The following is a 12,954-nucleotide window of genomic DNA, read 5'->3' as shown; positions in this document are numbered from 1 at the left end:
TGTTTTTAGAGATACCTTATTAAATATCTGTAATTGATAAAAAAATCTGGAGGGAAACAATCTCACGAATCTTATCTCAGTAGCTCATCAATGTGAATCCCGTATATCCCTTTTTCTCTCTTTCTCATTCTGGCTTGCTCTAATATACCATATGCGTCCGAAGATATTGCATCTACGATAAACACACACGTAAAGAACATTAGCTGCCAGAGTAGGGGTGGCAAAGTAAATGCGGCAGAACAAACGAAAATGTGCTCGTATAAGAGGCAAGTCTGAGAGAAGGAGAGAAAGGGAGACGGAGACAATGTCACTATAGCCGGTACCGAGGATCAATACGTCACGAACACGGTCACAACTATTCGTGCATACATGCGAGACTGCACCCATACCGACCCCATCACATTCTTCTGTAGATAGAGATAACTTCTGCAGATTTATATATTATATAATCATATGCATGCATCACCGAAAACGAGCTGACACGCTTCAAGATACACGTGATACATAAGTTCGATTCTCGCAAGATCAAAAAGTATGTGTTACGTTTCTAATATACGAGATGGATCCGGATACAAAACGAATTTGAAAACCGGTACACACAGAGCCTCAAATTTATAAAATTTATTCCTATAAATTAAATAAATAAATAAATATATATATGTATATAATATTTGGTTCTGTAGTGAATACTTGTGATGCATTATCCAGGATACTGATAAATAGGATACCGATCAATCTCTTGTTTGGATTAAAAAGATTTTCTTTTTTTATATGTAGTGAGATAAATTTTCAAAAGAATGTTTAGTTTATTTTTATTTGTTATTACTGCAAACTATAATCCTTAACCGTGATTAGAAGAAAATGTTTAATAAAATTTATGACAGTCTCTTTTCCGTCATCTGTTCGTTGTGCTTTTATTGTTAAAATATTTTCGTTTTTAATTGCAGTACTTAAAATTATATATTATAATATTATAATTAAATACATTTCTTAAGAAATATATGTTAACTCTATGTGGTAAGAATTTCCGAAATTAATTTCCCCCAATTATAAATCTAAGTTGTAAAATATGATAACTAATAAATAATCCTGAATTAATATAGCTGCTCTATAAAATAGGAAAAAGAAATTGGAAGCATATATGTGTATGTATATAAACACATTTTTACATAAAGTAACTTAAAGATAATGCTATGTTAATACATTTAATACGTAAAAAGTATTTCTTATCAACTATTTTAAGCCCATTGATTAATGCCCATTTGCTATACAATACTTTGTTTCAGTCTCAATTTTTTATGCAAAAATAAAATTAGTAACTGACATTTTTCTACTTGAAAAGAATAGAAAATATTACCATGTCTTAAAAAAAAAAAAAAAATATTTGTTTAACATTTGTCTTCTGTGTTTAAATATTATACAATATTCTAAAATAGTATAATTTCGTAAAATAATAAAAATAATTTTATTTTAGAGCGGCATTCTTTCTCTTTTAGTTTCATTCTTATCATGCATTTTATTTTTTCTCAAAGACATTTTTCTCAAAATGTCAATTGCCACATTTTATATGCTTCCATATTGCTTTTATCATATCGCGTTTTTAGTAAAGTTTATCATAAAACTCACAGCACAAGTGTTGCTGCACAAATGCAGTCTGCCTGATACAGGGTATTTTAGTTGAAAAAATCTTCAACTTCCGCTAATTCTCTTGCTCGTGCCTGGTGATGAGCCCAACGAGCTTCTGCAAGTTTTTCACTTAATCCCCATTTATCGTGATACACGCGTTGGCCACAACTTGGACATTTTTTACCCCCTAAAAAATAAAAAAGAATTTATTTTCATTAAGCTTCTAATCAACATGATAATTAATATTTAAATTGATATTTAAATAAAAATATTAAGAAATTAAATTGGCTATAAGAGCCGTACGCGGATTTCGGTGCGTTGATTCCAACGAAATTTAGGGGGGTCAGAGGGTATCATCGGAATTAAAAATCTCGAATTGGGATTATTCCGTAAAAGTCTTGGCAGCGTACCAAGCAAAATTCGTGCCCCGTGCACAAAGTATTTAATTCCAACGAAAAAATTAAATTTCGTTGAAATCAACGCACCGAAATCCGCGTACGGCTCTTATAGCCAATTTAATTTCTTAATATATATTTAATATAGAAAAGCCTTTAAATTCTTAGTGTGTTGAATAAAAATCTTGTTTTACCATGGAATGGCAGAGTCTTCATGTATTTCACGAGACATTTTAAATGGAAAAGATGTCCACAGTAAAGTCTTTCGGCGTGGAAATCCGCATTTTCGTCGGTTACAACCTCTTCTGGGTTTGCTGGCAAGCATATTATTTTGCAATGTTGACAAGGCTCTTGTGGAAAAGCTTTTACAGTTCTGCATATAAAAATTAAATCATGAAATTAAAAAAAAGATATAGTAACTAAAAGTATACTGATGTAAGAATAATTACTTTATGAGAAAGGAAGCAACTATATTTAATGATGGTGATGGAGTGAATGGCTTCTGTTGGGCTTGTTTCTTCAATGATTGCTCAACACATTGTCTTGCTAATTCTCTTCCTTGTCCAACTAGGTAGCGTTTAAATAATGGTGGAAAATTTGTATCAACATCACCAAATCTGGAAATAAAAGATGTAAAAATTAGTAACAATAAAAAATGAATTTTAACTTGCATGAATTTTTTACAGAAGAAAATTGAACACATACGTCACGCAATTGATGGGATAATTATTCGGAATTTCAAGCTTGGTTTTAAAATGATATAAGCCTTGATATAATGTTAAATAAATATAAGAATTCTTCTGCTTCAGTTTTAACTCGTCTTTATCCCCTAGAAGTTTCTTTAACATTGATATTTCATCGTAGCAACAGATGAGAGGATTCTCCTCGATAAAATTTCTGATAAACTTCAAAATCGGCAAGATCTACAAGGGATAATTTATTATATAATATAAATTTTATATGTAAATTATTAGATACAAATCTAAATATAGGTAGTATATAACCTGTGCTTTGTTCAACAAACGTTTGCACTCCTTTTCGCAGACTTCTGTTAGTCCATTTAGCAACTTTGTAGACAGAGTTTTACTTTTTAATTCGATAAACAGCGGTGACGCGGGATAATCTTCTCTAAATTGGATACACACGACGATTTGCTTGAACGATGTTTTTCTGCAAGGTAAAAAAGATGCCAATGATGACAATATGATTTTGATATGAGATACAACGAAGACGCAATGAATAGAATTTTCTTACGTTATTTCGACGCGGACCATGCTCGGTACGCAAGAGACGAGGCGGCTTCCGTCAACAACATTGTGACAGAGCTGAGATACTTCTTGCAATTCATCGTCGATAAATCCCATGAGCGAGTGAGAACACGCGAAGGAAAGACGCTCCGGTTTTTCTGACGCTAAGAGAAAGCAATTTCGGCGAAATCACGGTGCAACATAATCTCCAGACTCCGATTTGACGAGTTGCTCCAATTGTGGAGGGTAGAATAACAAAGCGAATGTTTATGTTGACGCAGCGTGCCGTGCTGTTACATCACAAACAACTGATCAGGAAGATAATCAAGATCGTCCTTTGACGATTATTTTTCGCACTTTCAGCGTTTCTGCACAACCGCGAATTTTAAAGCGGATCAAACATGTCCAGTAACGAAAAAAGTATACTCGGAAATTTGATATCTTAGAAATGTCATATACTATTTATAAACTGTTTCGCTTTAGCTAATAGTCATATATGAATGATAATGATTTTCAGCGTGTACTGGCAGTCATACATAATAGAAAGGGAACAATTATAAGAAGTGAAGGAAATGTAACGTGCATATATTGGCAGCCATCGACATCGAGCATGGTCTGTGCCATCTTTTCTAAAAGAAATGGTCGTCAGATGTGAGGGAGATAGAGCGTGAAGACGGCCATCTCCATCTCTTTCTATTGTTTGTGATGGTATTTAATAGAGAAGGATAGAGACTCTGGCCATCTTCGCGTTCTATCTCTCTCACTTCTAACGATCATTTCTTTTAGAACGGATAAGGCCCTGCGCACAATAGGAAAAATATTAGGAACAAATATTAAATATTAGGAATAAGAATTATTTTAAATAAATAAAATCGAAAAAATTCTGATATAAAAATACAAATTCGAGTATAAAGGACTAGTAAAGGCTAATAAACTACTATGAGTTTTTTTATACCCGAATTTGTATTTTTATACTAGAGTTTTTTCGATTTTATTATTTTAAAATAATTCTTATTCCTAATATTTTATATTTATTCCTAATATTTTTTCTATTGTGCGCAGGGCCTAACGTAGTCCATGGACTCCATGTTCTATGTCTAGGGTCCCTAAAAATAGGGACTCTATGTAGATGTTGGCAGCCTGCTGTCTAGACGTATTTTTTGCTAGCACGCATGCGTGTGTGAAGCAAGAACTCTCGAAGGAAGATACTATAACATAACCTCTGAATTCTAACCTAGTCTGTCTATGTTCAACCCCACGTGTTTGGTAATGTGAGTTCGAGACTTGGCAGAAGACGTGAAACTATAGTCTAATAGAAACAAACATTCAAAAGAAAGAAAAGAAGAGGAGCTAAAGACGAGATTTCTCCAAGAAAATCATGAGAATCTCGAAAGTCACATAATTTCGACGATCATACAAGTCTAATAGTTTACCGTAAGAACTCTAAAATGTCACGAATAACCGACGCGAAGGAAGTGATCCTGACGAGTGAAACCACCGGAGAAAGTTGGAGCGCCGCGGTATGGGATCCTCGAAATGGTTCTATGTTGTCGATGTATAAGAACGCAAATACTGCGCTCGCTCATCGCACTCTTCAACTTCTGAGCGACAGCTATGTATTGGGTGCTAGTGCCACGAAACCGCGTTTACACATCTGGCCGCTGAACAGCTCGTCACCTTTGCCCAATGTCCATCTAAACACGCCGGGTAAGGTGAACGCTCTGACTTGCACGCCGAACGGCTCTTACATAATCGCCGCGATGGACGAACAGCTGTTCATCTGGCAGACTTGCAACGGCAAAATGTTGGCCAATCTAGCCAGACACTATCAGACTGTTAGCTGTCTGGCGATCACGAAGGACGGTTCCCTGTTCGCTAGCGCCGGCGAGGATGGCCTGGTGTTCGTATGGTCTCTCTACAGAGCGTTGAACGACAAGCAAGACTGTCCTCCCGTTCATACCTTCTCCAATCATAATATGCCGATCAGAGATATGCACTTCGGCTTTGGCGGAGCTCGCGCGAGATTATACACAGCCTCGTTGGACCGAAGGACTAACATCTACGAGCTAGGAAGCGGAGCTCTTCTGGTTTCAGTGATCTTCGACGCGCCGCTCACAGCGATCATCGTCAACTCCCGTGAGAGTGAACTCTTCGTGGGCTGCACAACCGGGGACATATTCCAGTGTAATCTGCACGAGCCGCCACGCGGACTCGAGCAGCACTTGGCAAAGAACCAGGAGACAGCTATGTTCAGAGCTCACAAGTCGCACGTCACCGCCCTGTCGATATCCGTAGACTGTTGTACTCTGCTGTCTGGATCTACCGATAGAACCGTCCATGTCTGGGATATTGTCAGCCGGCAGGTGCTCAGAACAATTGAGCACAAGGGGCCAGTTTCCGCCGCATTCTTCGCGAAGGGATTTGAAAATTTTCGCGCCTCTACTCTCGAACCACGCTTGGAGGTGCGTCATCTTCAAAGGACATCGGAGACCGATGGCAAAGAATCGAACGACATTATCGAAGTGATCTCCAGAGGACGAAATCCGGCTGAGATTCTGGACTTTAAATCCTACGTAGGAAGTACCGTTGATTCTTCAGAACGAAAGGAGTTGTTAAAACAAATAACGAATTTGAAAGAAGAGATTCAAAAGTTGAGCAAGATCAACACCAACTTATTTAAGTATAGCGTCAAGCATATCCTGCCAGAGGCGACAGATGATGAATGATATTAGAGATAATAAAGATTTTATTTATTTTTCAAACAAGTTATGAAAATTTAATTATATACCTTATAAGATAAAAAAATATATAGAGTAGAAAAAAAAATAAAGAGAGAAGCATTAGATACCATTTTTTCTTTGTAAGAAAAAAATATGTTTTATTTTGTTAAAATATATAACAATCTTCTTACAAATTATAAAGATACAATTATGAAAAAGATTAAAAACTTTTTTTTTTTACATTTGAGAGGATACATCTTTATTTGTAAATTGTTTTATATTTTTTACGAATATAATAAATGCACAAATATTTTTCTATTTTATTCTTGTTTTTTATTATTTCATTAATGTATTTCATTATTTTATTTTTTTCCTGTTTCTTATGGTTTTATATTGTTTCTTTTTTTCGTGATATTCAAGTATTTCAAGTATTTAATGGTCTATTAACGCCGAATAAGATTTTGTATTTTATCTTAGGTAAAATTTGTGAAACTTAATATTGCGAGATATATTACATTCTTGTAGTGTCTCTTTCATCTGTAAAGGGCACCATTAATTATCTTTATTAATCAGGATATTAGACGGGAAAATAATTTCATTAGCGGATGAGCTGGCACCGCCGAATCGAGAGGCGACGTGTTATTCTTTATCCTTCTCCCTTAAAATACGATATTATAAGTAACATCCTTTTTCTATCGATATGACGTAAAATAAGTATAAGGTATAAGTGAAAATGATATTTTACTACTTATTTCAAATCTCTATAGAAAAATGTTTTTCGCAATATTGATTAAAATATCTAATAAGAACAGCGAAAAGTAGAGCGATCTTCTTGCTGATCTTTTCACGCGACACATTAAAATATATTTTTTTTTATAATGAGATATAAGAAGCATATAATTAATAAAAATCTTCTTTGAAAAAAATCAATTACTTTCTTCGCACGAAATAAATTCATTAAACACGTACATATATACTCCGTATCAGTATTCTTTATCGATATCCCTATACACGTGTACAATTAATTAGATAGCAAGTCAGTTAAATGTTAGCTACGATCTTCATCGCTCCTACGACGCTCCTTTATATTTAAATGAGCTAGTATACGCATACAAATGAAACGCTCCCGAGAACGCTATATATCAGTTACAAATAAATTAATCGTGAGGCAAGATCGAATGCATATTGTCCCTTCGGGCGAGTTAATGAGCCATCGGTTCGTCTGATTTTCAGTTACATCCGGTGCATTGTGACCATCCGTGAGTTTCAATTGTATGGATTGTTCCACATTTTTATTTATTTTTATAGGGGAAATTTATTCGGCAAGATTCGATAAAAATTCACAATTACGTATTCTCTATATTCTTTCTGTCACTGCAAATAAAACCTCTCTCTAAAATTCTTTATATATAAAAGGGTCATTCCATCAAAATTGCTCGGAGAACTTTATTATATAAGATACATTGGAGAAAATGTACATATATTACAGCATTTATTACGAAACGTGAAAAAAATATATATATAAATTAAGATAGATTAGTGTTATAAAATTTCTAATCTTTGAGAAATGGCTTTGACAAGTAGTGGGAATCTTTTCTATTCATAGTTTTGATGTTCGACGCAATGTATCCAGCGTGTAAAAGAGGGAACGACGCGAAAAAGTATCGCGCGAGCACGTTCACGTTAGAGAGATTATCCTCGCAATGGAAAATTGCACTCGGTGTCCAGAAAATGTCACGCACTGTAATGCATCATAATCTGTTGCACGATAATCGCATCACGCGTGTACAAATCTGTATATTATCCAGCATCATTGTAATCGTGGCCTCCTTTTATGCCTACGTCAGCATTGACCGAATTACTATAATTGATACCTCTCATATTCTATAGCTAGGAATATTCAAAAGTGCGTCTAGGGATCAATTTATTTTTTGATAAATAGAGCTTTCCAGCCTGAGGGTTGCGTAGTACATCAACATCGACCGTGTCGTGAAAATTAATAATATATATCTCCATACTATACATTACCTATAAAATGATGCCTATAAAATTACCATTTACACTGACATGGTATATAAAAATAGGAAGCTTTGAAAGAAATATTGAAAATATATTGAGAAAAAGGAAAGATATCGTGTAAAAAGCAGCTCATTTTTTTATAGAAAAATATTTATAATGAAATATATTCTTTGACTTGACAATATATATTGAATCAATATGATTTTCATAGTTAAATCAATGAAATTGATTTACATTAAATTACCGATAATATTTGCCGACAATATTTCGCTAAGATCGTCTTTGATCAACAGTACATATATATATATATATATATATACTCATGAATATCAAACGTTTATATCTTTATTACACATCTGATTAGTTAAGTAACTCAACTTTACAAGAGAATAATTTCAATTAAAATCTGTGAAAATTTTGCACTTAGTTTGTAGTAAATCACAAATTTTTTATAATTTCTTATCTCAGATTTTTTAAAAATAAATTTTAAATGAACGTTAGATTAGAACTTTAATTTTTGATTCGAAAAAGAACAGCGTTATGCAGATCGCAGGAAATATATTGCAAAAAGTAGGGGCGAGAAACGAGTCGGAGGCTCTGCGATAAGGGGGTTGAACCCCCCTTGGGGTGGCAATTCCGTGATCCCGTGGAGTGGCGCAATCCTGGTGGAGGCGCAAGGTATAAAATCGGATGTCGGGGAACAGGAGGTATTCAGTGTCAGTGCGATTCTAAGCTTCGCAGCATCACTATTTAGAGTTTCGATCATCCGCGTCATAAAAATGCAGGACAACCGATTTTTCATATATCTCACGGTACTTCTGGTATTTTCTACTTCCCTCAATCGTAAGTCAATATTGCGAGATTTAATAAGCTTTAAAGCATTTTCTTTCTTAATCTTCAGTCATTAACAATCGTTCTCGTCAATCCGTAAAATTTTAATCAAAGGACAATCAAATTTTTAGCCTGATTTATGATTGTCAAATTTATTGACATGCTCCTTGATAATTTTTAATTTTCTGCTACAACATATAAGCTAATATATATGTATATATATATATATATATATATATATATATATATATGTATATATGTGTGTATATATACATAGCTAATTTTATATATTTGTAAGTTATATATGATTTAAAATTGAAGCGTTTTGAAAAATTGGCTTAAATTGGACGCAAATTTATTTCTTAATTGACTTTTTTACTTAAATATATAAATATTTATTACAAATTATAAATATATAAATATTTAAATATTTCATTCAAATTTAAACAAAATTTTAATTTGAGGCTTAACTTAAAAAATATGTAAAGAGAAAGAGAGAGAATTATATATGTTAGATATATGAAGATACTTGGTTCAGCGTCAAATTATTACAAGAAAGGTCGATATAATGGAAATTATAAATATCACGAGTGTTAAGGATTGGCACCTAATCTAACATTGAAAGTCATATTTTTTTTCATTATCTTGCAAATAAAGCATTATAGTTCTCAGCAAGACAAAACTGTAACTTGATGCAACAATTCCCGACACGAAGTAAAAATAAAATAGGATAGGGAATTAAGTGCAAAAAAGCTGTAACCGGCGCGGGAAAAAAATATTGTTACTAAATTCCCGCAGGAAATTGTTGAGCGTCACGAGTGCGAGTGTAAATTAAATTGTTAAGGATTATAATGTCCTCTGATGAAAAAACGTCGACGACATCCTATTTATTTTTCAGTTGCCAGATGCTCGGTCGGCCAGCAGTTTGAATCCGCCAGAGGCAAGAAACTCTCTCGCATGAGTGTCGCATATTTTCATAACTTTTATGTGGCATTTTTCATATATATTACACGCTTCTTTATATGATATGTGCCTAATTTTATATAAAAGTTTTACGTCCAAGTATACAATATGTATGTATTATGATTGTCGTGAAAGATGATAATCTTTTAGATGTTTTCTTTAAACTCATTTATTCAATTCATTCTTTAAATTCATTTTACATTTATTCACGTCTTGTGAATTTTCGTGCGACGCTTTAGCGTGTTACTGATTGCAAGTATTATTCCTTTAAAATTTAATTATGGCTTAGCAATATAGTTTTTATTTAAATAAATTAATACGAATTTGTTGAAACTTTTAATAAAAAAATGTAAATGTTTGTTTTTTTAAAAATATTGTTTTCCAGTTTTTATGCTTTGATAAATATTTTGTTTACATATATAGTTTTGGGTGTGTGTGTGTTTGCGTATATGCGATATATAAATTATTATAGTTTTTGAATGAACTTTGTGAGACATGTATATGTAAGCAATTATAAACGCAATATTTCATTTCGATTTATAAATATTGATTGCAAAAATTGTCTGAAAAAAATAATTTTATATTTATATATTTTATAACTTTCAAGAAGAACGCAGAATAATTTCGAGAATAATTTCAAGCGTACGTAATTTCAATTAGCCATTGTCTCACTCAATGTTTTAGAGGGCCAAAAGTTGAAAGCCAACGATAGGCGATCTGCTGGATTAGTGCCGTATCCTAGGGTCGGTCGAAATTCGGAAATATCGAGCTTCTCCAGATCGGAGCGCGCTTTAGGTATAATACATAGACCTCGAGTCGGACGATCCGACGTGTCGAGCTTGGACAATTTGAATCGTTTTCACGATTTATCGTCCGATGCCGACATCGAATTCTACTCTGTTGACATGGATCCTGATGCTATCTTAAATTCTGATTACGAAGGTTTGAATAACTTTCTAAAAATAATTAAATATGTTAATAAAATTATAAATAAATACATCGAACTTTTAATATAAATTATTTCATAAATATAAATGATTGGATGTTATAGAAATAAATAATTTTAGAAATGGAAACTATTAATATTAATGAAAAATAATTTTACGGTAAAAATAAGAAAAAAAAACCTTACTTATGTTGAAGTTTAACGATTTGATTCGCGCATATTGCTACAAAATATTCTAGCATCCAAACATTTTCACATGGAGATGCAAAACAGTACAAACATTTCATATATCACTTTTTGGAATCAATATCTGGTCTTGTTATTAATTAAAGCAGCTTTTATCGGATTGAGTAAAATCTATCGAAAAATACGAGCAGATAACTATATTAATGAATTAATGAGAAACAATACAGTATTATATGCAGCATACGTTTGTAGCTTTTAACGAGTCAGTTTATTTATCAGGCCTTGTTATACCTTTTTCAGGATCTCGTTTGCTGCGTTTAAATAAATTCCAATAAAACGTATATAAATATTATGCATTTTTGTCTATATTTTAGTATCTTGGCTTATTAACTGTATTTTTTATCATAGATTACGCGAACAAACCGATAGCACTTAAATATGCTGACAAACTACAGAAAGACGGTTCTTGGTTAATGCCTGATCATATTTATGGATATAAAGATCTTCATTTTGCACAAAAGATTAATGATCCTCGACTATATTACTCTATTTTGCGAGGTATGTATAAAAATAATTTTTTTTTCTATGCTGCATTATAAACATTAATAAATTTAGATTAATTTATGTTAAATGGTGATTTATTTTGATGCAGTTTTTGATTTAAAATCATATAAATGATCAATTGTTTGTTAAATTGATTTTGTTAAAATTGAAATATTGAAAATGTTTTTATTTTATTCCAACAAAACACGATGCTGCAAATTCATTATATAAAGAGTATTAATGAATGTTCGCGATAATGAGCACCGACATCTTTGAATATTATAGAAAGTATTGATCATATTATTTTTCGCTAAATTAAATATTCTCGCAGAATATACTCTTGTCACAAATGTTTAATTTAGATATCGACTGTCACATCCACATTCTTTGATTGGCATTATTCGATTTTCTATAAAGAAACGAAGTTGTATGAATGTCACTACTTCATTAATTTTTAAATGCGAGCGGTTTAAGAGTTTACAATTTTCCCACAATATCTCGATCGATCTTTTTCCAGATTCTCGAAATACTCAAGGCCAAGGAGGAGATACTCCAAGATTAGGTCGCGAAAATGAACACGACGCCGCGAATTTCCTGTAACTTATTCATGCTCTGATCACCTGCCTCGCAAACTTAGCGGATGTTAATTGAAAGAAGGAACTTACTGTCACAAAGACGTCGCTAGGCCGTGTAACGTGTGATGCTTTCGATCGTTTCCCCATTTGCATCGGTGACCCACTTTATCCTTGCACTTTGTACGCAAGTTATGCGCAACACAATACATAATCTGCATTTAAATATTGCAATTTATAATCTTACACGCAAACCTCGCCTTGTGTCATCACGAATAATAAATAATTTTCTGATAAAGCGGTCTGATTCTGGAGTGATTCGGCGGATGTAATTCTGCGTGGATTTTTACTGCAAAATAAACAACTCAACTCAATGTTCGTTTTTATATACATATAATGAAGGGTATAAAACGATGAAGAAAAGAATAAAAATAAAAAAAAAAGTTTAGTTTATATTACGCTAAGCTAAAGATGGTGTGTGACTTGTTTTATGATATATTTCTACAAATTTAAACTGAAAGTAGTGTGTGCGTTTTCGCATTTTTTAATTATTTGATTACATATAACAATTTGTACAAATAGATTCTATTACTAACAATATAGTTAAACTTTGATACGATATTTTTAATACATAATACATAGAAAGCCGTAACCGATCAGAGGTAGAATTTTTTAGAAAAAAAATAATCCGTACAGCTTTTTGTTGTATTTTTTTTAGCATATAAATTGGGTACAGAAAAACGATACTTTATATTGTTTCAACTTTTCAATGCCAAATATCTCTCTTGACTTTTTCGTTTATAAAATGTGACCTATATGCCAATGTGAATGTTATAATCGAACTCTTTCTGTAAACATAAACATATACGATATGATACATCGTTTTTTGAGAATGCATAACGAACG

General features: G+C 32.8%; 3 protein-coding genes across 4 annotated transcripts; 2 read left to right on the top strand and 1 right to left on the bottom strand.

Moving 5' to 3' along the window:
- Positions 1-4,059, bottom strand: LOC145943376 (uncharacterized). The gene is made up of 6 exons (XM_083050895.1): positions 3,276-4,059; positions 3,026-3,191; positions 2,727-2,944; positions 2,471-2,638; positions 2,216-2,394; positions 1-1,813 (listed from the first exon to the last, which is right to left on the bottom strand). Exons 1-6 carry the CDS (start codon positions 3,383-3,385, stop codon positions 1,674-1,676), a joined length of 981 nt encoding a protein of 326 aa, XP_082907021.1. The 5' UTR covers positions 3,386-4,059; the 3' UTR covers positions 1-1,673.
- Positions 4,060-4,453: 394 nt separating this feature from the next.
- LOC145943367 (WD repeat-containing protein 18) lies at positions 4,454-6,306 on the top strand. The gene has a single exon (XM_083050888.1). It carries the CDS (start codon positions 4,717-4,719, stop codon positions 5,992-5,994), a length of 1,278 nt encoding a protein of 425 aa, XP_082907014.1. The 5' UTR covers positions 4,454-4,716; the 3' UTR covers positions 5,995-6,306.
- Positions 6,307-8,668: 2,362 nt separating this feature from the next.
- Positions 8,669-12,520, top strand: LOC145943486 (CAPA peptides). 2 transcript variants are annotated; one of them, XM_083051033.1, is made up of 5 exons: positions 8,669-8,850; positions 9,737-9,778; positions 10,486-10,743; positions 11,342-11,491; positions 11,994-12,520. In XM_083051033.1, the coding sequence occupies exons 1-5, from the start codon at positions 8,787-8,789 to the stop codon at positions 12,074-12,076; spliced, it is 597 nt and encodes a 198-aa protein (XP_082907159.1). In that variant the 5' UTR covers positions 8,669-8,786; the 3' UTR covers positions 12,077-12,520. The 2 variants fall into 2 exon arrangements, with proteins under 2 accessions (XP_082907159.1, XP_082907167.1); XM_083051041.1 differs by lacking the exon at positions 9,737-9,778 and having other exon boundaries at positions 8,671-8,850.
- Positions 12,521-12,954: the final 434 nt, after the last annotated feature.

This window comes from Prenolepis imparis, unplaced genomic scaffold (assembly GCF_030444845.1).
Source record: "Prenolepis imparis isolate NDT839.2.m4 unplaced genomic scaffold, iyPreImpa1.0 SCAF_1, whole genome shotgun sequence".
Classification (NCBI taxonomy): domain Eukaryota; kingdom Metazoa; phylum Arthropoda; class Insecta; order Hymenoptera; family Formicidae; genus Prenolepis; species Prenolepis imparis.
Note: the sequence above shows the minus strand (reverse complement) of the source record. Positions and strands in the feature narration are given on the sequence as shown.

Bases quoted from the DNA above. Each gene is read 5' to 3' on its own strand.
- LOC145943376 (XM_083050895.1), bottom strand. From the start codon at position 3,385: ATGGGATTTATCGACGATGAATTGCAAGAAGTATCTCAGCTCTGTCAC. The intron at 3,192-3,275 runs GTAAGAAAATTC...TTTACCTTGCAG, and splicing joins ATGGTCCGCGTCGAAATAAC to AAAAACATCGTTCAAGCAAA. The intron at 2,395-2,470 runs GTAATTATTCTT...TTTTATATGCAG, and splicing joins GTTGCTTCCTTTCTCATAAA to AACTGTAAAAGCTTTTCCAC.
- LOC145943367 (XM_083050888.1), top strand. From the start codon at position 4,717: ATGTCACGAATAACCGACGCGAAGGAAGTGATCCTGACGAGTGAAACC.
- LOC145943486 (XM_083051033.1), top strand. From the start codon at position 8,787: ATGCAGGACAACCGATTTTTCATATATCTCACGGTACTTCTGGTATTT. The intron at 8,851-9,736 runs GTAAGTCAATAT...TTTATTTTTCAG, and splicing joins ATTTTCTACTTCCCTCAATC to TTGCCAGATGCTCGGTCGGC. The intron at 9,779-10,485 runs GCAAGAAACTCT...TCAATGTTTTAG, and splicing joins GCAGTTTGAATCCGCCAGAG to AGGGCCAAAAGTTGAAAGCC.